Raw genomic sequence first — 26,377 nt, 5'->3', positions numbered from 1 at the left:
CTCTTCAACAAAATTAGAGATAAGGGCAAAATAGTTTCTGCCAGGTACCCCCCTGCGGGGGGGTATAGAGGGGGTGGAGGAAGTGGGGAGAAATGACCCAAACATTGTATGCACATATGAATAAACACACACACACACACACACACACACACACACAAGACTGTTATTCAGCCTCTGAATCAGCAGGCAAAGAAAAGAATTATTGTACTGGCTTGGAGTGATTGATCCTGACTATCAAGGAGAAATCGGACCACTAATCTACATTGTTGATTACAAGAGAGGTAAGGAAGAGGATGTCTGGAATTCAAAATGTCCCTTAAAGCATCTCATGCTATAGTCTGTCATTAAAGCCAGTGGAAAACTACATCCCAATTCAAGAAGGACTACTTATGGCCCAGACCCTTTAGGAATGAAAGTGTGCAACAATTTACTGAGTAAAGAATCACAACTGAGGAAGGGTCTTGCTGAGGGAAAAAGAAATATAAATGTGAATGCCATCAATAGCGTGTAACCAGTTACAGAAATCAGGACTGTAATTGCCATCAGTATTTTTTCCTTATTGGGTTATGAATATGTTTGGATAGTTTGTGTGTATTTTTTGTTGTACCCTCACCTTTATTCCTTTATCATGTGACATAAGATATATTGGTGTTTTTAAGAATTGTTAACTTTACATCATAATATTTAAGTCATGGGTTACCAAGAAAAACCATAAGTATGATTCCAGGAGTTTGCATTCTCTTCCAGGAAAAGGGTTTGTATATTTTTGGTTGTATATATAGTTTTTTAATGGTAGATAGAAGTATGGTGTCTTTAGAGATTAGGTGTGTTTTAAGGAGATATATATGAGTGATAGATTAACAAGGAGTGAACTCGTGATGGTTAATTTTACGTGTCAATTTTACTGGCCTTTAGTCAGTCATTATTTTTGACATTTCTGTAAAGGAGGTTTTTTTTTTTGGATGAAATTAATATTTAATTGGTGGAATTTGTAGAAAGCATATTACCTTCCAAAATGTGAGTCGGCTTCATCCAATGTGGTGAATACCTTCACAGAACAAAGATGGACCTCCACCAAGAAGGAATTCTGCCAGTAGACTGCATTTGAACTCAAATTGCACTCTTCCCTGGATCTCTAGCCTGCCAGCTGACCCTGCATATTTTGGATTTACCAAGGTTCTATAATCATAGAAGCCAATTTCTTCTCCCTCTCCCCTGGTGATATGGCCAGAATATGAGGGTATATCTTAATGGTTCAGTCTCTTTGAACAACTCTAATATAGAAGATAGAGAAAATTTCCAGAAAGTAAAGTCAACAGAAACAAAACAATAGAAACACCAATAACTAGCAGATAAAACTAGCAGATAAAAGATGAGAAAATTAGGTGACTGAACCAAGAAACCTGAAATCTAGCTAATAAGGAGTTAGTTTCAGAAAAAGTCAAGAAAGCAAGAGTAGAGAGGAAAATATCAAAAAAATGATTACACAAGCTCACGCCCAACTAAAGAGCATACATATTTTTAAATGAAAGGGGTCCCCATGGTCGAAGGCATACGATTTGAAATGTTAGAATACTGTGATAACCAGAAGATTCAGAAGTTTCCAAAGAATGGGAAGAAATCAAAGGAGCAAGTCTGTACTCAGCCATGTGGTTCCCTGTGTTTCTCACGTCAGCATTGGAAACTCGAAGAGCATGAAGCAAGGAGTTAAAATTTTGAATGAAATTAATTTACAACCTGCTCAAGTAATAAATCAACGTGATGGTAAACCTGTCAAATAATGGATCAAGATGATGATAAAACCACGACTTTTCAGGGATTTGAGATCTCAAAAGATCTATGTCTCATGTACTCTTCCTCAGGAAGTTACTAGAAGAGATTATCCATCAAAACAAATAAGTAAACCAAGAAAGAAGATATGAGAATCCATCATAGGAGAAAGAGAAAGGCAATATTTAGGACAGCAGCATGGCCTGAACCTTGAAGGCAAACTCTCTACAGATTGGAACATTACGATGGTAGGCTTCAGGAGATCTGAGTCCAGGGGGCAGGGGGAATGAAACCGCAGAATCTGTCTTGAGTACGTGGCAAATTGCATTGCAAAGCTTTTCACACTACTGTTGGAGACATAGCCATGGGTTCTAGGAAAAACTAAAGTTGAAAATAAATGCAACTATTAACTCCAGGTAAGATAAAAAGTTGTATAAGGAAGGAAAACTCATTGGTAGAGTGCTCTCTTGCCTTACATGTGAGAGGCCCTGGGTTTGATCCTCAACACTGAAAAATAAAAGAAGAAATTCATGGACTGAGTAAAAAAATAAAGCAGGATTGCAAGAGTGGCTCAAGTTGTAGAGGGTCTGCATAGCAAGCATGAGGCCCTGATTTCAAATCACAGTACCACCAAAAAAAAAAAAAAGTTGATGATCTACATGGGGTAATATGTAAATCTCTGTCTGAGGATGCCAGCATTCTGGAGCTGGAGAGGCAGAGGGAGTTTAGCATCTGATCTCTCAGCACACAGACTTTCCTGGAAATCTCTTCTCATCCTTCAGTTTGGGAGCCTACCCTATTGTAAGTGACACCAACCCCTAGTATTTCTGCTGGGAACCCTCCCTCATTTCTGGTGGGCTGAGAAAGGACACTAGAGAGGATAAAGGTAACCCAGTCCAGCTTTCAAATAACTCCCCTATTTTCAACATCTGCTATCTCCCTCGACTCACCCATCCTTTGTGGTATCTCGTATACCCAGTTCACTTCTTAGCATTGCATGGCTATGCAATGCCAGTGAGCTTGCTTCTTGATGGCATTGCCCTGTGGCTGGATTCAGATATCTTCATGTTTCAATGAAGGTGAGATTTTAGTTTTCCTTTCTTGTTCTTTTGAGCTGATTTTCAAGGAAGAAAACATTTCTTAATGTCACACTCTTTAAACTGAAGATACATCCTGTCTCTATGATTTAAAATTTGGGAGATAGAGGATGAAAATCTGAGCTTCCCTGAATTGGAAGACATAGAAATAGTAGTCTAACATTTCCACAGCAACTGGCTGGAGCTGAGTGACCGTCACCACACAGGGAGGTCACAGCTTCCTCTGCTCTCTGTTGACTGACACCTGGCCTTCGCTCACTTGCAGTAAGTGCTTTGCCCTAGTGGCTTTTGAGTTTATGGCTCAGGCCTAAAGTAAACCACAGGACTGGTTGGCTGAGGTAAAGCAGGGAATAGTTCTTTAGAAAGGATGAAGACGAGGAACTAGCAGGCAAGACTGCTAGATGTGGATGATGAAGTAATTAAAAATCATGCCAGAAACAGAAGTGGAGAGGAAGTCAATAAATAATCATGAAAGAGAGGAAGAAGGTGGTATATTTTATGGGCATAAACTTCAGAGGAGTCAATTTTTAGGTTTTTCTTATTGTTTGCTGTGTTTGGGGGTATGAAAAAGAACAAGAAATGGTTTAGAAGAGGCAGTACTAGCAAAAAAGAAATTCACCCCACCTCTGGAATTCCTTAAGACATGTGAGGCACAAGACATCAAACACATTCCCCCATTGGAAGGTGGCACTGAATTAGGACCCAGTCCAGCTTCAAGCAAGGATAGGAACTGAAAAGAATGTACCAGCAAACTGCCAAGACTGTAGGGTGTCTTGATTCACAGAAATAGCATTCCAGAGGCCACAGAGAGAAGTCTGGAAGGAATGATTATTGGGTGCTCTTAACTAGAGATGAAAAGAGTAGTAAGCCCAGATGCTTCTTGCTGGTGGAGGAGCTTGAAGTATGCGTGAGCACCACCATAAGCAAGGACATGGGGCATGAGTCACAGGCACATCTTAGAGTTGAGCTATATGAGCTACAGTTTTGAGAAAATAAATTTAGTGATTAAGATTTTAAAAAATCAAATAAAAGACATCAGACAAATTTAACTCAGGTAGTAAGGTAAAATACTGTTTGCCAAAACATTTGGTTCGTGTGTGTGTGTGTGTGTGTGTGTGTGTGTGTGTGTGTGTGTGGTGTTTTGGAGCACTATTTAAAATGGGGTTAGAGTTACAGCTCAGTGGTAGAGCACTTGCCTGGTACGCACCAGGCCCTGGGTTCCATCCCCAGTACTGTAAATAAAAAAGTTAAAATTAAAAATAAAATGTGCTTCTTCCTGATGGGCGGTAGTCAAAAGAATGTGGACACCCTTGTTTTAGTATAAAGGGGGGCAATAGGTTCAGGTGTGCAATTCTGAATTTTTTGCTTGTTGAGAGATGGACTATTTCCCTTGGGTCTTGCTCCCTCATTTTCCTTAGAAGTACTGGCTGTCCTCTGAAAGCTAGCACAAATTTTTATTTCTTTGACTTCATAAAATAATGTCAACTTTCCAGCCGTAATGCTTATCTACATGGCATGCAAAACTATATAGGTAGCTTATCCTATTATCTCAAAAATGGCACATTTTATGAAAAGTCCTCAAGTCTTTAACTTTGCATTCATGACCTTGCTCAAGTTCAATAGATCCTTTTTGGGTGATTACTAATCCCAGGTACTATTCTCAGTGGGAACTGGAGATACAAGGTGTGAACAAAATGGACAAAACCCCTATGCTTGGTGGAAGTTTTTAAATTATTATTTTACCAATTCAATCTTTTTGCTTATTACAGTTCTATATGGGCTATGTTTTCTTGAGTCAATTTCAGTAGTTTTGTTTCTCTAGGAATTTTTCCTATTCATCTAAGTTATTTAATTTATTAGCATATATCTGTGGTATTTCCTTATAATCTTTTTTATTTCTGCAATAAAAGGGCATTCCCTTTTATTCCAAATTTGCCTTGTTTTTCTAATAGGGTCTCGCTATTATGCTGGGACTGGTGAGGCTAGCCTGGACCAAAACACTATCAGAAAAATAACCTGAAAGCAAAAAGGCTGGGAGTTTGACTCAAGTGGTAGAGTGCAGATTTTGAGTTCAAACCCCATTACCGCCCAAAAAAAGCAAAACTATTTTATACTGTCTTATTTATAAACATAATATGTAGCTAGTTATCTTTATCAGTGCTCTTAAGTTCTTCATGTGGATTTAAATTTCTGTTTAAAATCCTTTTATTTCAGTCTGAAGCGCTCTCTTTGGTATTTCTAGAAGTTCATGCCTGTTAGTGATCGTTTCTTTAAGTTTTCTTTACTTAGGAATGTCTAAATTGCTTTTTTTTTTTTTTTTTTGGTGGTATGGGGTTTGAACTCAGGGCTGTGCTTGCTAGGCAGGTGCTCTACCACTTGAGCCACTCCGCCAGCCCTCTGTTCACCTTTTTGGATTATATTGTTGTTGGATATAGAACTCTGGGTAGACAATATTTTTCCATTCACCCCTTTAAATATGTCTTCCCAGAGTCCTCTGACTTCCTTGGGTTCCGAGGAGAATTTGGCTGTTAATCTGATTTGAGAATCCCTTGTAGGTAATGAGTTTTTTTCTTGTTGCTTCTAGGTTCTCTCATTATCTTTGGCTTTCAACAGGTGACTATTATGTGTATAGCTGAGGACTTCTTTTAGTGTGTCCTACTTGGGGCTTTGAGCCCCTTGAATGTGCATTTAATATTTTTATATTTGTGAAGTCTCTAGTCATTATTTCTTCAACTATTCTTTGAACGCCTTTCTCTTGTCTCTTTCTAGGGCTTTATTCATATTTTGGTATACTCATGGTTTCTCATAGGTTTGAAGTTTTGTTCATTTTTTTCTTTCCATCCCTCAACTGATAAGTCATTTCAGTTGACGGATCTTCAAGTTTACTGACTCTTATTTCTCCCAGTTCAGATGTGTTGCTATTGAAATTCACTAGAGAATTTTTCACTTTAGTCTTTGTATGCCCCAACTCCAGAGTTTTTGTTTTTAGAAACTTTTATGTATTGATACTGTTTATTTGATAAGACATTATTATACTTTTCTTCAGTTCTTCAGACATGGTTTCCTTTAGTTTTATGAACAGATTTCTAATAGTTGATTTAAAGTCTTTGTCCAGCAAACCCAATGTCTGGCTTACTCTAGGTAATATATTAACCACATTCCCTCCCTGAATTTAGGTTCTGTTTCTTTGCATTCTGTGTAACTTGTGGTTGAAAAGTGGACATTTTAGCAAGGGTGGCGGGACAGGGGCAGAGGGAGAGGGTGTGTGTGGGGAGGGGGGAAGAGATGACCCAAACAATGTATGCACATATGAATAGATGAATTTAAAAAAAAGAAAAGTGGACATTAAAGAAATAATATGGCAATTCTAGAAATCATATCCCATTGTCCATTATGAATTGCTAATCTTTTTTGTGTGTTTAGGACTTTTTAGGACTATTTCTATAAACTCTCTGTTCTGTGTGGTCACTGAAGTTTCTGCTGGGGTAACTTAGTGTTCAACTAATGACTGGACAGAGATTTTCTTAAATGTTTGGAACTAATAAGTCTCCCAGGCTTTGCTGTGATGGAACATGCCTTCACCATTCTGGTAGGGTGTCTGCTGCTCTTCCTTAACAGAACCTCGTGGTCATAGCAGAACCTCGTGGTCAGCTAGCGATGAGAGATTAGGACCTTCTCAGGTGTTTCCTGAACATGTGAACAGGCTGTATTTCTGCATGGCATTCTGAATTTCAGAAATATGTCAGAGATTTTTAAGGAACTTTATAGGCTCATATTTCCCACTTTTCCTTTTAATTTTTTAGTTATCTGCTTGATAATTCCAGATGGTTCCACCATGTCAGGTAGCCAGGAGGGTAGAGAATTGCTACTGATTGTTTTTTATTTTTGCAGTACTAGGGTTTGATCTCATGGCTTAACCTTGAGCCACTCTACCGGCCTTTTTTTTTTGTGTGTGTGTGAAGGGTTTTTTGAGATAGGGTCTTGCATACTATTTGTCCAGACTGGCTTTGAACTGCAATCCTCCTGATCTCTGCCTCCTGAGTAACTGGAATTACAGGCATGAGCCACCAGTGCCCAGCTGCTACTATTGCTTTTGACAAATGCTGTAGGGATTAGGCTGTTTTCACAGAGCAAATAAAGACAAGCCCTGTGAATGGAACTTTTCAAAGTCAAATAATGACCGTCTTCTGGAGATGGGGCTTTTGAGAACTAAACTCATTCTTCACCACCCCTGTCCCCTAGAGGCTGCTGGTCAGTTGGTTTTCAGTGCTACTGTACTGGTGAGATTTGTTGGTTTACAAGACTACTGCAGACTACTACAGAGCTGGGGAGTAACGATGGGGATTATGAATATCAAAATGCCATAAAGCTCACTGCTCTCACCACTTTATCGTCAATAAACACGCCTTGGATTAGTCTTTGGCTAATTTCTGTAATTCTGAAAAGGCTGGTTTGGGCCATTTTGCCAGAGTTCTCCCTTTAATGGCAAAGCAGAGTTTCTATCAAGTGAATGCTTCTCTCACATTTATTTTTCTCTGCGTATCCCGAATAGATCCCCCGTCCAGTTGTGTAAATCCTTGCGTACAATGTAGCATCTTCATCAGATATCCTACAAGAAATATGACAAGGTGATGTACCTGAGGAATCGTGTATATGTAAGGATGGGTCCTGGTGTTTGTGATGTGCCGGGTGAGAGGGTGCACTCTTGTAATCCCAGCTACTCAGGAGGCTGAGGCAGGAGATTGCAAGTTTGAAGTCAGCCTGGGCAATTCAGCCCTATCTCAAAATTTGAAAAATAAATAAAGTGTGTATGGGTGTAGCTCAGTGGTAGAACACTTGCCTAACACACAGCGGTTAATCCTCAGTACTTAAAAAAAAAAAATCCCGATCACGGCCCTCTCCCATGCACGGGTACACATTTGAAGTGTCAAAGACTTGCCAATTCCTCAATTTATGTGAGAGCTCAAACTTCTGGATAAATGCAAGTGAGAAAGATTTAGACCTGTTTCCCACCTAAGTGATTGTGAAATAATGTTGGGATAGCAAACCAGAGGGAAATTGTTTCATTCTAATCTCATGTGTTAATTAATTTGAAAATGAAGTGTTTAAATAAAGGCACAGGAAGGATACACTGAACATTTGATAATTTAAATTTGAACATTTATAGTAACAGGCACTGTTACTGTTAGTCTTCATATGTACATTACACACACACATAAACATAGGGAGTACTTGTCCCATGGGTTCAGATATGCCTGATATCAGTGACATTTTAAACACCAGTCTCTCAATTACATGGCTAAAATTTCAGTTACCATGCCATATTATCTCTGAGCAACTACAAGTAATTCAAACTCCTTCGCTAGCTCTGTAGCTCACAAATTCCTAAATAATAGATGGCCATCATGACCAGAGACCAATCACAGAAGTTCTTTCAAAGTCTGTCAGTGATTGATAACCAATCATAGCAGTTCTTTCATGTCTGCCCAGGACTGGTCATTGAGCATCAGTTTAGCCAAGTGCGCAGTTGTGCTGCTTCTTTTTCTATCAGTAATAAATCTTTCCAGCGTTATGCAATAAATATGGATAAGTGAAAGAGGAAATTGATCATCATAAATGAAAGCTAGGGCTGGCCTAGCAAGCGTGAGGCTCTGAGTTCAAACCCCAATACCGGAAGAAAAAAAAAAGAGTGAAGCAAACAAACAAACAAAAAAACAATGATAGCGTTCAGGTGAAATTTGAATTGAATATAACTGAAATGAACATAACAGGCAATCATGAAGGGAAATTGACTTTGAGCAGACCTAGCGATGTAAGCCAGCAAAAGTGAAGAAGGTGACTATGGCCTGGCGCCGGTGGCTCACGTCTGTGATCCTAGCTACTCAGGAGGCAGAGCTCAGGAGCGTCGCAGTTCAAAGCCAGCCCGAGCAAATAGTTCAGGGAGACCCTATCTCAAAATATGCATCACAGAAATAGGGCTGGTGGAGTGGCTCAAGGTGAAGGCCCTGAGTTCAAGCTCCGGTACCACAAAAAAAAATTGACTATGGTTGATATACTCTCTATACAAGAATGAACATAGAATTTTTAAACCTGTTGAAATCACAAGAAGGGGACTAAGGGAGAAGGAGAGAAATAGAGGGGGTGAACCAATTCGGTTTATAATACATATATACATGGAAATGTCACAAGGGAACTCCCTGTATAGCTATCCTAAACAACCAAAAATGTCTTTTTTTCAAAACCAAAGGACAGGAAGGTAAAGCAGGTCCTGTCTGGGGGTTGGTAGCAGTGGGAAGGGAGAGGATATAAGGAAAGGGTGTAGGAGGATGAATATCGTGGAAATATTACGTACTCGTGTAAATAAATGAAAAAATGAGACCTGTTGAAACTGTTCCAGGAATGGGGGAGGATGATAGAGAAAAATGGTGGAGGGGGTGAATTCGATCATGATATATTGTAAGAACTTTTGAAAATGTTGCAATGGGCCCCCCGTACAACAATAATATGGTGTTAATAATAATTTTTAAAAGAACTTACTGAAGTGAACTGAAATGAGGAGTGTGGTTGTGACACAAAGAATGGGGACGTTCAGAGCAAGTGAGGGGAAAAGTTACACCGAATATCTCTCTGAGATATTGTACACATTAGCAGCACAAAGGATGAAATGTTGAGAGCAATCCCAGTGCTTCCTGGGTACAGAGATACCAGAAGGCCAGTCCTGCTCAAGTGACTCTTGCTACTTTTTAACAAAGAAACACCAGCGTTAACTCTCAGTGTTCCTGGACGCTTGAGGCTACACTAACGATCTGTCATGCACACGGTTCTTAACCGGGTGCCCCATTCTAAACCTCGTTCCTAAGCAGCTACACTGTTAACAGAGATTGAAATAGATTCTCCTCTTGAAACGTAAAGAAAAGCCTTATTGAAGATCTGAAAAACAACTCCTAAGATTGAGTTTTAAATTTCAGCCCATTCCTTCTATTTTTTTTTTCTTTTCTCTATGCATTTGCAGTCATCAATTAAGAGGGTTTGGGATGGATTCACACAATTTTAAAAGGTTCAGGAAAAATTTACATATACTATACATATATACTATATATGATATGGTCTATTATATATAAATGTAAAATCCTCAAACACTTTAGGGTAGAAAACATAAGTGACGGTTACAAACCATTAAATGATCATTCTAAATTAAAAAAAAAATCCTTCTCTGGGATTCTTTTGGGGGTGTAACCGACTGGAAACGAGCCGCGGTGAGCTACTGAAGAAAGTGAGGCAGGCGGGGCGCGGGGCTGGGCGGTGCGGGCCCTGGGCGGTGCGGGCTACCCTCGCGGGGACCCCGCACGCCCCGCCGCGCGCGCGCGTATGACTCGCGCCACCGCCGGGGGCGCACCACGGACGGAGCGGAGTGGAGCGGAGGAGGCGGTGCGGGACGGCGGGCCACGCACAGCGGCGGCGAGAGCGGCCGGCACGCACGGTGACGGCGGCGGGAGCCTCGGCCACGCACGGCCGCGGCGGCGGGATCGGCGGGAGCCGGAGCCGGAGCCTGGCGCACGGGGCGGCGGCCGATGGCCCAGAGCTGATCTATGCGGCGCTTGGAGGGGCTGTGTCTGCGGCGGCGGCGGCGGCGGCGGCGGGGCCCTGCCCGCGAGCGGAGCGGGGACAAGATGAAGTACCAGAAATACCTGACGGTCCTGCAGATGGCCATCGGCGTCACCCCCTCCAATCGCGGCAGCCTCCTGCCGCTCAAGAGGAAGCTGTGGTGAGGGTGGCGGCGCGCGCGGGGCCGGGGCGCGGGGCGGGGATTGGGACCGGGACCCGGACCGGGACCGACACCGACACCGTGCGCAGGGCAGGAGGGCGGGCTGGCATCCAGGCCGCGGGGCCCGACCCGGCGGGGCGCAGAGACGGGCTCAGCAGCCATTTCCCCGCGCCCGGGCCGAGCGCCACCGAGACCCTCGCGCTGCCCAGCGGCCGCACAGGGCTCCCCGCAACCGGCTCCCCGCACCCGGGCTCTCCGCACCCGGCTTCCAGCACCCGAGCTTTTGGCTCCCCACACGCGCGCTCCCCGCACTCGGGCTCCCATACCCGGCTCCCCGCGCCCAGGCTCTCATACCCAATCTCCCCGCACCCGGCTTCCCGCATCTGGGCGCCGGTACTAGCTCCCTGCACCCTGCCTCCTGCACCCCGGCTCCCGGCACCCGGCTCTCAGCACCCAGGCTTGGCCTCCCTCTCGATCGGTCCTTTGAGCTCCCGTTTCAGGCCAGGCTCTCTTGCAGAGGACCACGGATTGATTATCGCGCTAGATGCGTTTTCTGTTCTGTCTGCTGTAGGGGACATAGTAAAAGACAAGCTGCTTCCACGCGGTGGGGAGTAAGTTGTGGGGTTAGAATGGCTTGGCGGGGACCGTGATTCCGTCAGCACGCCTTCGGCTTTCTCCCACCTGAAACTGCAATTGAGGTAAGGGAAAGGGACACCTTTAAATGAAAATGCCTGCATATAGTCTACATCTGGGTTACAAACTCCATCATCTGTCGGATTGTACATTGCGTTTTATTAGCATCTAAATACGCCATGTGGAATACCAGTGGATCGAGGCTTCAGGTTCTATCACCAAAGAAACAGTCCAGTAAAGGAAAAGTGGCTGCAGAAAAAAAGAGGCCTGTAATCATGACAATCAGTGGTCGTTTTAATTTTAAAATTAGTGGTCAGCATAGTTCATAAAGATTTTACTCAATTCCACGGCACATAGGCTGATGTGCTCCTAGAATTGTAGAGAAAGGAAGTCATGTTGCTTTTAGGTATTGGGAGAAGTAATTTCTGCTACATAAAACGTGAAGGAATGATTGAAGGTATACAAAAATTGATCAGCCAAGAAAAGGATGAGTTAAGGGGGAAAAAAAAGAATCCAAATAAAGGTCCATTGTGGAGCAAAGACGTTTCTGGGCAGCAAAGTTCAAATTTCAGCTGTGTCACTTTCTGTGTGACATTAAGCAAGTTATTGGAGTATCTGTTTCTTCCCCTGTAAAATGAGAATCTGGTTATGTACTTCATGGTGTTATACACAGATCAACTCTGATAGTAATACAGTTTGTTCCTACTATGCCTATGCTTAGTAGATGTTAGTGTCTTTATTCCCACCCTCACCCCATTTCTTTAAAAAATAAAGAAATTTATTCTGCAAAAGGTATTTTAATTAGACCAGTAAAAGTTGGCAGTCGCTGAATTAAGAAATGTCCATGGGAGTTGGGACAGAGGGCTTGCCTAGTGTGTGCAAGGTGCTGGGTTTTATCCCCAGTGCCTCTAAAAAATGAAGAAGAAATAAAACCATGGAAGAAGACTTTATAACAGATAAATGAGTAATAGGTCACTCTTAAGCCAAGCATGGTGGAACACACCTGAAATCCCAGCATTTGAGAGTGTGATGCAGGAGGATCTGAGTTCAAGGCCAGCTTGGGCTACACAGGGAAGCTCTGTCTCAAAAAAAGAAAGAAAGAAAAAGAAAAAGAAAAAAAGAATAGGTCATTCTTGTGGAGAAAGATACAGTAACATTTATGTTACTATAACATAAATTTATTACAGTAACAAATTTATGGTGTCCATGGGGAAAAGGATGTCAGCACTAGCAGTTTTTCTTCCACCCTACATTTCTCAAATGTGTTTATCAATGTCTGACACACTATGCATTTTACTCATTTTTATGTTATCTCTCTCTCTTTTTTTGTGGTACTGGGGTTTGAACTCAGTGCCTTATGCTTACTAGGCAGGCACTCTACCACTTAAACCTCTCCGCCAGCCCTTTTTGTGTTAGTATTTTCAAGATACTGTCTGGTGAACTATTTGCCTGGACTGGCTTCGAACCATGATTCCTCCTGATCTCTGCCTCCTAAGTAACTAGGATTACAGGCATGAGCCACTGGCACTGGACTTCTCTTTCATTAGAATATAAGTCACATGAGGGGAGGTTTTTGTTTATTCAGTCCATTGCTAAATCTCTTATAAAAAGTATCTGGCACAAAATGGCTTTTCAACAAATATTTGTTGAGTAAATGAATAAGTGAATTTTTTTTTTGGCAGTACTGTGGTTTGAACTCAGAGCTTCACAATTGCAAGGCAGATGCTCTACTACTTGAACCATGCCTCCAGCCCTTTTTGCTCTATAGGGTCTTGCTTTTCACTCAGGCCTGCCTGGACCATATGCCCCTATTTTAAGCTTCTCAGCCTAGCTGGAATGACATGCACACACCACCATGCTCAACTTTTTCCCCATTGAGATGTGAATCTTGCAACCTTTTTTGCTGGGCTGACCTGGAACCAGGATCCTCCTGATCTCAGCCTCCCAAGTAGCTTGGATTATAGGCGTGAACCACAGTTGCCCAGCTTAAATGAATTCTTAATGCATGACTAGAGAAGAATGCTAAAGAATCTGTTTTCTTGAAATTCAGTTTAAAAAGATGTAGGGATGGTATCTGAGGAGTTCGTAAGCCTAAGTATTTGCAGCATTTGATTACAAACCTAGAAAAAAAAGTTTATTCTTTTTCATCATTTGGAGTGCTCGTTTCTGAAGACATGTTCCCCAAACATAGAATTTGTGAAGAGAGGGCCCAAGGAAGTAAAACCTAGTTAACTTTTGTATTCTTGACATTTACATTTGCTAAGCAGTGAGTTATGGCCGGGACTAAAAACTGTCTTATTAGGAGATGGCTTCCAAAAAACTGGTGGATTTTGTGTAAACTTTTCCATAGTCTCAGATAAACGTTTCAGTTTCTTCTTGGTGCTAGTTTGCAAAGGTTAATCTAGTTCCCACAGTGGCAAAGCAGAGGGCATATGCTTCAAAAACTCTGGTGTGGGTGGTACTTTTCAACACAGATGTATAATCCTTCATTTTTTTTTAAATTGGAGAATATTGAACTGCCTGATCAATTTAGCTCTTATTTTCTCTGGCATTTTTTCCTAGATAGAGTTTCATTTTGTGGTAGTAAATGCAGGTGGAGAATTTGAGACATAAGGCATGGTTACATGGCTAGAAAAAGGAGGTCCCAACTCCATAATGGCAGGTGGGGACCCATAGCAGATGACAGCCAGCCCATGTCAGACCTTGAGTGTATCAGCGACTGCCCGTTTACAAAATGTGAGGTTGTACTATGAAAATTGGCCATGGGATAGTTGCAGATTTATCAAAAAGATGCTTATGAAGATTTGTATGCTCTCCATCCCTATTTCTCTCTTTTTGAATTGTTGCAGTGTGTGTGAAAGGACTGTGTGCCTGCAAAGCTTATGCCAGTGAAAAGGGTGGGTGGTATGATGTCAGGCTCTGGACCCACGCTGCTGTGTAGGTTGGGTATTTGCATCCATCAGCTTTGCTCTGTGCAATATTTTCTGGTTTTCCTGTGGGTTTTGCAAATGCCTTCAGGAGTATTACATTTGTGCATCAATTTTGGTGGGAAGCAAAGCAAACCGCTATTGGGGGAGCCTGTAGGAACCCTCTTCTCCTGCTTGCTCCTTCTTCTCCACTTTGTGTTTTAGAAATGGGAAGTAGGTTGGGGATTTAGCTCAGTGAAAGAATGCTTGCCTGGCAAGTGCAAGGCCCTGAGTTCAGTCCCCAGCACTGAAAAAAGAAAAAAAATAAAGGAAAAATGAAATGGGAAGTAGGAATGAGTGCAGCGTTCCTTTGAGAATCATTGCTGTTATGTTGTTATGGTTTGGATATGAAGTGTCCCTTGAAAAGACTCACGTGGCCACGCACTGGTGGCTCACGCCTGTAATCCTAGCTACTCAGGAGGCAGAGATCAGGAAGATCACAGTTCCAAAATAGTTTGTAAGACCCTGTCTCAAAAAAACCCTTCCCAAAAAAAGGGCTGGTGAAGTGGCTCAAGTTGTTGGCCCTGAGTTCAAACCCCAGTACCTACCCCCCCCCCCCCACACACACACAAAAAGACTCAGTTAAAGGCTTGGTCCCAACTGGTGAATCCAATCTAATCATTGAGAGGCGATTGGATAATGATGGCTGTGACCTGATGGATGGATTCATAATTGATAGAATTATTGGGAGGTGGGTGAGGTGGAAATTTTAGAGGTGGGACCTGGTTCGTCCTGCTTTTGGAGGAAGTAAGTCACTGGGGAGAGGGGTGTCCTTGGCTCAGACTACTGTCTTTCTAGCTGCTTTCTTCTTGCCAGTCATGTGGTGTGTCACTCTGTTCCACCATGCGTCTCTCCACCAGAAACAATGGAGTCAAGCAACCATGGACTGAAACCAAGAACCGAAATATATCGTTCCTCTTTTTGCATGTTTTTCTCAAGGGTTTGTTATAGTCACAAGAAGCTGCTGGACTTAACTGTAGGGGCCTGGATGAAGGCCTGTTCCTCTATCCCAGACAGATATAACTTGGTGCAGCCTGCTGTGTTCCTTCGGAGATCTCCTGTAATTGCCAGTGATGAAAAGAAGGAGTAGGGCATTGCACGTCCCAGAGCTACCAAAGTGGATGATCATATAGACGTGGAAGCTGAAAATAACAAACTTATTCTTTCATGGTTGTAGAGGGCAGAAGTCCAAAATCAAACAGTGGGCGAGGCTCTCGGGTAGATCCTTCCTTGTCTTTCCTCCTTGTGATTCTAGGAGTTCTTTGTAGCCCCATCGCTCCAGTCTCTGCCTCCATCTTCACATGGCCTTTTCCTCTGTGTCTTTCATCCTTTCTTCTAAGGACACTTGTCATTGGATTTAGGGTCCACCTGGATAATCCAGGATGATCTCATCTCAAGAACATTAATTACATTTGCAAAGGACCTTTTTCTAAATAAGGTGACATTCGCCCTGCCCTTCAGCAGGAATGAGGCCCAAACAATAATTACTCCTATCTATTTTTATGTGAAATGTGAAAAAATCTTTTCATAATAATTTTATTACTGTCAGCAGTCTTAATTTTTGCACTGAGTGCTTTTTAGGAGTGTTTATACAGATCTTAGGGGGAAAGGGAGGACCATTTCATTTTCTTTATATGACTAAGAATATCTTTCCTGGTTATTTGATTTGGGAAGTATAAGAAGCCATGTAGTCATTCAGTTAGACTTCTGGTAATCAGCCTCTGAGAATAAGAACTGTCACTCAGTAGCTATTACTTGCAGAGTCCTATATAAATGCTTGTCAAGCCTCCTGTCATTTAATTTATAGCACCCCTGTGAGTTGGATGCTGTATTTTCCCAGTATTACAAATGAGGTCATTAACTTGCCCAGAGTCAGACACCAGGTTTTATGCTGGTTCTTGGGATTAAATAGACAATCAAGAAATGACAGTCTAAGAAGAGAGAGGAGATGAAAATAGGTACAAAGTGACCAGGAAGTACCTTGTAGAATATTTCCCCATAGATGGTCCATGATCCACCCATGGGTCATAAGGTCCTCCGGGTGGGATGGGAAGGGTTCTACCATACAATTCCTTATGTAATTTTTTAATGAGCAAATTATAGGCAATATAATTATTTATAGGCACATCATTATTTACAAGGATAACTAAAGACCATTTGCTATTAATCTATTAAGTGAGTTATTAAGGCTTCTGCAGCCTGATATTTATAAGCAAAAAATGGCATTTTACTACCTTTTATGGGAGGATCCTTAGGAAGATTCAGCATCCTTTAAAAGCCAGCTGCCCTCCGGGTTCTGTTCTCACACTGTTGTTTGGAATTCCTCTCTGTGCTGGAAAAGATGTTTTGCTGTCACTCACTAGCATTGCCTAGTTGGTTGTGGCTGTCTGTTGCTGAGATACTAAAACTACTGTCTTGTAGAAGGATTAGCATGTGTTACTTTGTGGATAATTTTGTTCTCAAATACCTGCTTCATTTTTTGCCATCTGTTTTTATTCTTTTGATGGTACTGATGTTTGAACTGATGACCTCCTGCTAGGCAGATGCTCTTCCACTTGAGCCATGCCTCCAGCCTTTTCTCTTTTATTTTTCAAATAAGGTCTTGTACTTTTTGCCCAGGCTGACCTTGGACTGCAATACTCCCACATATGCCTTCCACATTAGCTGAGATTATAGGCATGTACCACCACACATACCTGGCCTCATTTTTGCTATCTTATTTATCTATTTTTGCCCAATTCTTTGTTATTATTGAGTTCTTTTCTATAAGAAATGCAAAATGGTAAGGTAGATAAACTTGGGAGTTATTTGCTGTGAGTGGGTTGTGGTCAGAAATGGCTGTGAACCAAAGCTCCTGAGTTAGACACAGACAGAATGAATACCTAGTGCTCTCTGGAACGGGGTCCATCAGCTCTGGGAAGATGGGGGATCAGAAGGCTTTCCAAAAGAGGGAGTACCTGAGAGGGATCCCTGAAGAATGTTCTGGAAGAGTGAAATTTTAGATGTCTGTACGGTGTGAGGACTTGGCCATGGTATTTCAAAGGTTTAGCAGTCTGGGTTTGGAAAGCAGCCAACAGCCAGGCAGGGGTTTGCAAGTGTAGGTGTGACATGATTGATAGAGTTGGATTGCTGTTTACCTTTCTCCTGATGTCCTCTACCAGGGAATATATGCACAGGAAACAAGACCTAAATGGTGAACAGTTTACTGGATTGTTAATAATATCTGGGCAGGTGCCATCTATCAGCCAAATGAGGGCTTCTCTGAAGCCATGCTGAAATAGGCTGCATCACCCTCCAGGACTAGGACAGGTGTGTCCTCCCTCTGCTCAGAAACTAAGGCAGTGGGGCCTGCTATGTAAACCAGGCCTGGCCTAACAGCGTGAGTGAAGAGGAGAGAAATGGATGGAGCAAATGGAGCCTGCCAGTCAAGCAAGAAGCTGGTGAGAGACTGAGACCAGTTTCTGCCTTTTGGTCCCATTGGTTCTGCCCACCAGTGAAACATGGTCCCCTGAGAGAGTTAAGAGTGGGGGTGGAGAGGGGAAGATATTTTCTTCCCAACCAGGGAAGGGATGATAAAATGGAATTCCTAATTGGGAAAAGAACAACTGCATTGCAAGCTAGATACTCATTTTTCCTTAATTTAAGGGAAAATATGCAAGGTCCTTGTACCTCAGTTGCTAAACTTGTTTTCCAACTAGCAAGGACCATTCCTGTAAGTATTTATGGAACTATCCCCAAAAGTCTGAGTTACTCAGTGCAGCGTCATAACATCAGGGTTGGAGGTGAGTGGTACCTTGAGATTCAAACAACACTGGCTCCATGTTAGCTGGAACATCATTGGCCGGCTTTTTGACCCAAGTTCAGCTCTTCTGTGTGCTTGTGGGCAGGCAACGAGAAACTGAACATATGCACACTTCTCTCCAGGACCCAGAGTCATTCTCAAAGGCAGGAATAAACAAAAAAGAAGCAAAATCTTAAGTTGCACTGGACCTTCAAGACCACTGTACTGACACTAGAGTTAATATTTTTCTATTATTACAGTGATTGGTGTATTTTTTTTTCTTTATTCTCCCCCAGGTGGGGATCTTTACTGAACGATATGCCTTTTAACAATTGGTCTCCAATCTGCACAGATACCTGGTCAGAGCTTTTAAGTTACTGAGACTACTGTGTCTGAGCCTGGTTAAATTCTTAGACAAAATGCCATCCTTCTTCGGAGTGTATGGGCAAGGTGGGTCCAGAGCCGATTATCACCTGATGTACACCAGGTCCATTCATCTGGTTATAAATACTTTTATTAAGACCCTTGTGGGAAGGAGGTGGGTCTATTCTATTTTCTGCCAGGCTTTTGTAAAATTTAGTGGATGTAAATTCTTATGGTAGGCTGTAGGTTTTAGGCTTATTGTTTTGGGAAAATTCTGATCCCTTTCTTATGAAAAATATTAGGCAGATTTCTTTACCCAAAACAATTTATATTATGTTTGCATTAACTTCCTAAAATATGATCATACCACATAACCAGTGCTCAAAGTGAGAGAAAGTAAAGAAAAAATTGACTTGTACATAGTCTTATAATTCTTTCTTTCCTGTATTGCTTTATTTGGATATAGTTCTTTTTAAAATTTAAGTTAAACTTATTGTAACTGATATGTGGCAGGTGATGTTTCAATACATGTATGTATGGTGTAATGTTAAATCACATTAAATATATCTAATCCTCAAACACTTATCATTCTTTATGGTGAAGTGTTCAAAATCCTTCTAGCTTTTTGAAATGTACCATACATTGTTATTCATAGTCACCCCACCATGCAATAAAGGACATACAGAACTTCTCATGACTGTTTAACTGCAGCTTGATACCCATCGCAGCAACCTTTCCCATATCTGTGTCCTTTCCCCCAGCACCACCACCACCACTGCTCTCCCCAGCCTCCGATAACCACCGATCTATTCTGAACTTTCTTTTTATAAGTGATAAGTTATGTCATGTGGTATTTGTCTTTCTGTGGTTGGCGTATTTCACTCAATGATCTCCAGTTCTATTCATGTCATTGAAAATGGCAGGATTTCATTTTTATGCCTACATACTATTCCATTGTGTATATGTACATTTCTTTATCCATTCTCAGTTGAGGGACACTTAGGCTATTTACATTCCTTGGCTCTTGTGAATGGTGCTGCAATAAACGTGGGACTGCAGAAACCTCTTCAATGTACTGATTTCAGTTCCTTTGCCTATATGCCCAGAAGTGGGATTACCAGATCACAGGGCAGTTCTATTTTTAACTTTTTGAAGAACTTCCATACTGTTTTCCATAATGACTGTGCTAATTTACAGTCCCATTTACTGTGTGCAACAGTTCCCTTTTCTCCACGTCCTCACCAGCACTTGTTATTTTTAGTCTTTTGGATAATTGCCATTCCTTTTGTTTTATTTTTATACAAAGGGCTTTCATTGTGATATTTATGTACTTTGATCATATTCACCCCCCTCCATTCTTTCTTATCCTCCCTACCCCCCCCCCTTTTTTTACAATTTTAATGGGACTTATTCTCTTTCATGTATGCATATAATGTTCTTCATTCACCTTCAATCATATTCACACCAGCCACCCTCTCCTTTCACTCCCCCTCCTCTTGTTATTCCCCCCATTCAGTCTCCCTTTTATAGTCATGTCATGTTTTGTATTTCAAGATTCCACATATGAGAGAAAAATGAGGTATTTGTCATCCTCAGTCTGGCTTATTTCACTTAACATGAGTATTTCCAGTTCTATCTTATTCCTGAAAATGACCTAGTTCCATTCTTTTTTTTAATTTGATCTTCTTTTTACTTCATTCTTCTTTATGACTGAATAATACTCTGTTGTGTATATAAACCATGTTCTCTTTAATCCATTCACTGGTTCATGGGTACCTAGACTGATTCATAGCTTGGCTGTTGTCAACAGTGCTGCTGTAAACATGGTGTGCAGGTGTCTCTGTTGTATGCTGATTTGCTTTCCTTCAAAGATACGCCCAGTGGTGGTGGAGCAGGATCACATGGAAGTTCTATTTTTAATTTTTTGAGGAGTTTCCATATTGATTATCATAGCGGCTACACTAATTTACATTCCCACCAGTTGTGTATAAGGGTTTCTTCCTTACCCTGTCCTCACCAGCATTTCTTGCTAGTTTTCTGATTGATAACCATTCTAACCAGATCACGTGGAATCTCAATGTCTGTTTGATTTCTGTTCCTTATGGCTAAGGATGGGGAATATTTCTTCATGTGTTTATTGGTCATTTTTACTACATCTTTTGAAAGCTGGAATTCACTTGCCCATTTATTAATTGGATTATTTATTCTTTTGATGTTTAATTTTTTTTCTTTTATTCATATGTGCATACAATGTTTGGGTCATTTCTCCCCCCTTTCCCCACCTCCCAACTCCTTCCCTCTCCCCTCCTTCCCCCTCACTACCAGCCAGAAACTGTTTTGCCCTTATCTCTAATTTTGTTGTAGAGAGAGTATAAGCAATAATAGGAAGGACCAAGGGTTTTTGCTAGTTGAGATAAGATTAGCTATATAGGGAGTTGACTCATATCCTTTCCTGTGTGTGTGTGTTACCTTCGAGGTTAATTCCTTTTGATCTAACCTTTTCTCTAGTTCCTGGTCCCTTCTCCCATTGGCCTCAGTTGCTTTTAAGGCATCTGCTTTAATTTCTCTGCATTGAGGGCAACAAATGCTATTTAGTTTTTTGGGTGTCTTACCTATCCTCATACCTCCCTTTTGTGCTCTCCCTTTATCATGTGATCAAAGTCCAATCCCCTTGTTGTGTTTGCCCTTGATCTAATGTCTGCATATGAGGGAAAACATGATTTTTGGTCTTTTGAGCCAGGCTAACCTCACTCAGAATGATGTTCTCCAGTTCTATCCATTTACTTGCAAATGATAAGATTTCATTCTTCTTCATGGCTGCATAAAATTCTGTTGTGCATAAATACCACATTTTCTTAATCCATTTGTCAGTAGTGGGGCATTTTGGATGTTTCCATAACTTGGCTATTGTGAATAGTGCTGCAATAAACATGAGTGCCTCTGGAGTAACCTGTGTCACAGTCTTTTGGGTATATCCCCAAGAGTGATATTGCTGAATCATATGGTAGATTAATGTTTAGCTTTATAAGTAGCCTCCAAATTTTTTTCCAGAGTGGTTGTACTAGTTTACATTCCCACCAGCAGTGTAAGAGGGTTCCTTTTTCCCACATCCTCACCAACACCTATTGTTAGTGGTGTTGGTAATGATGGCTATTCTAACAGGGGTGAGGTGGAATCTTAGTGTGATTTTAATTTGCATTTCCTTTATTGCTGGAGATGGTGAGCATTTTTTCATGTGTTTTTGGCCATTTGAATTTCTTCTTTTGAGAAAGTTCTGTTTCGTTCACCTGCCCATTTCTTTATTGGTTCATTAATTTTGGGAGAATTTAGTTTTTTAAGTTTCCTACATATTCTGGTTATCAGTCCTTAGTCTGATGTGTAGCTAGCAAATATTTTCTCCCACTCTGTGGGTGTTCTCTTCAGTTTAGAGACCATTTCTTTTGTTGAGCAGAAGCTTTTTAGTTTTATGAAGTTTCATTTGTCTATGCTTTCTCTTAGTTGCTGAGCTGCTGGAGTTCCTTGAGAAAGTCTTTGCCTATACCTGTTAGTTCCAATGTATTTCCTACTATATCCTGTACCAACTTTAGAGTTTGTGATCTGATATTAAGATCCTTGATCCATTTTGAGTTAATCTTGGTATAGGGTGATATACATGGATCTAGTTTCAGTTTTTTGCAGACTGCTAACCAGTTTTCCCAGCAGTTTTTGTTGAAGAGGCTGTCTTTTCTCCATCATATATTTTTAGCGCCTTTGTCAAAGACAAGTTGGTTATAGTTGTGTGGCTTCATATCTGGGTCCTCTATTCTGTTCCACTGGTCTTCATGTCTGTTTTTGTGCCAGTACCTTGCTGTTTTTATTGCTATTGCTTTGTAATATAGTTTGAAGTCGGGTATTGTGATACTTCCAGCATTGTTCTTTTGACTGAGTATTGCCTTGGCTATTCATAGCCTCTTGTGTTTCCATATAAATTTAATGGTAGATTTTTCAATCTCTTTAATGAATGTCATTGAGATTTTGATGGGAATTGCATTAAACATGTAGATTACTTTTGGGAGTATAGACATTTTTACTATGTTGATTCTACCAATCCATGAGCATGGGAGATCTCTCCACTTTCTATAGTCTTCCTCAGTCTCTTTCTTCAGAAGTGTATAGTTTTCCTTGTAGAGATCATTCACATCTTTTGTTAGGTTTACACCTAGGTATTTGATTTTTTTTGAGGCTATTTTAAATGGAATTGTTTTCATTTATTCTTTCTCAGTTTGTTCATTATTAGTGTATAGAAATGCTAATGATTTCTCTATGTTGATTTTATATACTGCTACCTTGGCATAGCTATTGATAGTGTCTAGGAGCTTTTGAGTAGAGTTTTTTGGGTCTTTAAGGTATAGGATCATATCGTCTGCAAATAGGGATATTTTGGCAGTTTCTTTACCTATTTGTATTCCTTTTATTCCTTCTTCTTGCCTAATTGCTCTGGCTAGGAATTCCAGTGCTATGTTGAATAGGAGTGGAGATAGTGGGCATCCTTGTCTCATTCCTGATTTTAGAGGGAATGGTTTCAGTTTTTCCCCGTTAAGTATAATGCTGGCTGTAGGTTTGTCATATATAGCTTTTATAACATTGAGGAACTTTCCTTCTATTCCTAGTTTTCTTAGAGCTTTTATCATGAAATGGTGTTGGATCTTATCAAAGGCTTTTTCTGCATCTATTGAGATGATCACGTGGTTTTTGTCTTTCCTTCTGTTAATGTGGTTTATTATGTTTATTGATTTTCATATGTTGAACCACCCCTGCATTCCTGGGATAAAGCCTACTTGGTTGTGGTGAATGATCTTTTTGATGTGCTGTTGAATTCGGTTTGCCATTATTTTATTGAGGATTTTTGCATCAGTGTTCATTAAGGAGATTGGCCTATAGTTCTCCTTTTTGGAGGTGTCTTTGCCTGGTTTTGGGATAAGTGTAATACTGGCTTCATAAAATGTGTTTGGCAGTTTTCCTTCCCTATTTCATGGAACAGTTTAAGGAGGGTTGGTATCAGTTCTTCTTTAAAGGTCTGATAGAATTCAGCAGAGAATCCATCAAGTCCTGGACTTTTCTATTTGGGGAGACTCTCAATTGCTGATTCAATTTCATTTTGTGTTATAGATCTATTCAGGTGATTAATGTCCTCTTGGTTCAGTTTTGGATGATCATAAGTATCTATAAAACTGTCCATTTCTTTAAGATTTTCGAATTTATATGAATATAGATTCTCAAAGTAGTCTCTGATGATAACCTGGACTTCCATGGTGTTTGTTGTTATCTCCACTTTTGCATTCCTGATTTTACTAATTTGGGTTTTTTCTCTCCTCATTTTAGTCAGGTTTGCCAGGGGTCTATTGATCTTGTTTATTTTTTCAGAGAAACAAGTTTTTGTTTCATTAATTCTTTGTATGGTTTTTTTGGTTTCTATTTCATTGATTTTAGCTCTTATTTTTATTATTTCTCTCCTATTTGTTTTGGGATTTGCTTGTTCTTGTTTTTCTAGGAGTTTGAGATGTATCATTAGGTCATTGATTTGAGATCTTTCAGTCTTTTTAATATATGCACTCATGGCTATAAACTTTCCTCTGAGGTCTGCCTTTGCTGTATCCCATTCATTCTGATAGGTTGTGTTTTCATTTTCATTGACTTCCAGGAACTTTTTAATTTCCTCTTTTATTTCATCAATGACCCATTGTTCATTAAGCAATGAGTTATTCAGTTTCCAGCTGTTTGCATGTTTTTTGTCTTTATTTTTGCTGTTGAGTTCTAGTTTTATTGCATTGTGATCAGATAGAATGCATGGTGTAATTTCTATTTTCTTATATTTGCTGAGGCTTGCTTTGGGCCCTAGGATATAATCTGTTTTGGAGAAGGTTCCATGGGCTGCTTAGAAGAATGTATATTGTGTAGAAGTTGATGAAATGTTATGTAGACATCAACTAGGTCCATTTGATCTATGGTATATTTTAGATCTAGGATTTCTTTATTGATTTTTTGTTTGGATGACCTATCCTATTGATGATAATGGGGTGTTAAAGTCTCCCATGACCACTGTGTTGGAGTTAATATATGCTTTTAGGTCCTTCAGGGTATGTTTGATGAAATTGGGTGCGTTGACATTTGGTGCATATAGGTTGATAATTGTTATTTTCTTTTGGTCTATTTCCCCTTTTATTAGTATGGAACATCCTTCTCTATCTCGTTTGATCAATGTAGGTTTGACGTCTCCTTTGTCAGAGATAAGTATTGCTACTCCTGCCTGTTTTCGGGGGCCATTGGCTTGGTAAGTCTTCTTCCAGCCTTTCATCCTAAGCCTATGCTTAGGAGTGAGATGGGTCTCCTGTAAGCAACAAATTGTTGGGTCTTCCTTTTTAATCCAGTTTGTCAAACAGTGCCTTTAAATGGGGGAATTAAGTCCATTAACATTAAGTGTTAGTGCTGATAGGTATGTGGTGATTCCTGTCATTTAGTTTCATTAGTTGTTTGAAGGTTTGATTGTGTGTACCTAAGTTGAGGTTGCTTTCTACTGTCTTGCTTTTTCTTTTCCTGTAGTTGGGTGCTGCCTGCCCTTTCATGGTTATGTTGGGTTTCACTTTCTGTGTGCAGAATCCCTTGAAGAATCTTTTGTAGTGGTGGCTTTGTGGTCATATATTGTTTTAGTTTCTGCTTGTCATGGAAGACTTTTATTGCTCCATCTATTTTGAATGATAGTTTTGCTGGGTAGAGTATCCTGGGGTTGAAGTTATTTTCATTCAGTGCCTGGAAGACCTCACCCCATGCTCTTCTTGTTTTTAATGTTTCTGTTGAGAAGTCTGCTGGGATTTTGATGGGTTTACCTTTGTATGTTACTTGTTTTTTTCTCTCCTACAGCTTTCAATATTCTTTCTCGAGTCTCTGTACTTGTGTTTTAATGATGATATGCCGTGGGGTAGTTCTATTTTGGTCAGGTCTGTTTGGTGTTCTGGAGGCTTCTTGCAGCTGTATGGGCATAGATTTCTCTACATTTGGGAAATTTTCTGTAATTATTTTGTTGAATATATTATGCATTCCCTTTGCTTGCACCTCTTCTCCTTCTTCAATGCCCATGACTTTCAGGTTTGGTCTTTTGATGGAGTCAGTAAGTTTTTGCATTTTCTTTTCACAGGTCTTTAGTTGTTTTACTAATAGTTCTTTGGTTTTTCCTTTAATTACCCTTTCATCTTCAACTTCTGAAGTCTTTTTTCTGCTTGTTCTATTCTGCTGGATTGACTTTCCATTTTGTTTTGCATTTGTTTCATTCTTTTTTCTGAGGTTTCCATATCCTGAATCACTTCCTCTTTAATATTGTCTATTTTTGTCCTGAGTTCATTTATCTAGTTATTTATTGTGTTCTTTGTTTCACTTTGGTGTTTATATAGTGCTTCTATAGTTTCTTTTATTTCTTCTTGTGATTTCTCAGATTCTCTATTTTTGTTGTCTTGGAATCTCTTGAGTGTCTCCTATACATTTTGGTTGACCCTATCCAGTATCATCTCTATAAAATTCTCATTGATTACTTGCAGGATTTCTTCTTTCAGAGTGTTCTTGTGGGCTTCATTGGGTTCTTTGGCATAGTTTATCTTCGTTTTCTTGGAGTCTGGTCTGAGTATCTGTTTCTTCATTTCCCTCTGGTTCCTGTACTAATTTATTATTGGGGGGAAACTGGTTTCCCTCTTTTTTCCATCTTCCCATCATTGCCCCTGCTATTGTTTCTGTCCCTGTACTGTGTGTAATTCAGTATTGTCTAGCTTGCAATAATAACAATGGTGATATCTAGAGTGGAAGGGTGAGAAGAGAGGGAAAGCAAAGAAGGTAAAGAAAAAGGGAAAAACAAACGAACAAACAAGTAAAAAATAACAAAACAAACCACAAAAAAACCAAAGCCAAAGAAATAAACAGGGAGAGACAGTATACTAATCAATGGTAAGGCATTAGAGAGACAGAGAGAGGATAAAAA

General features: G+C 40.5%; 1 protein-coding gene across 6 annotated transcripts in view; it reads left to right on the top strand.

Annotated features, from left to right (window-relative positions):
* The first annotated feature begins 10,441 nt into the window (after positions 1 to 10,441).
* The window catches only part of Tjp1 (tight junction protein 1), a 263,800-nt gene continuing 247,864 nt past the window's right edge, over positions 10,442 to 26,377 (top strand). For all 6 annotated transcript variants that reach the window (XM_074061565.1, XM_074061563.1, XM_074061562.1 and 3 more), the window contains exon 1: positions 10,442 to 10,632. In XM_074061565.1, the coding sequence (XP_073917666.1) occupies positions 10,457 to 10,632 (176 nt within the window). In that variant the 5' untranslated portion in view covers positions 10,442 to 10,456. The remainder of the gene's footprint in view (positions 10,633 to 26,377) is intronic.

This window comes from Castor canadensis, chromosome 19, assembly GCF_047511655.1.
Source record: "Castor canadensis chromosome 19, mCasCan1.hap1v2, whole genome shotgun sequence".
NCBI classification, from domain to species: domain Eukaryota; kingdom Metazoa; phylum Chordata; class Mammalia; order Rodentia; family Castoridae; genus Castor; species Castor canadensis.
The sequence above is the reverse complement of the archived record's forward strand: the minus strand, read 5'-3'. Positions and strand labels throughout refer to the sequence as shown.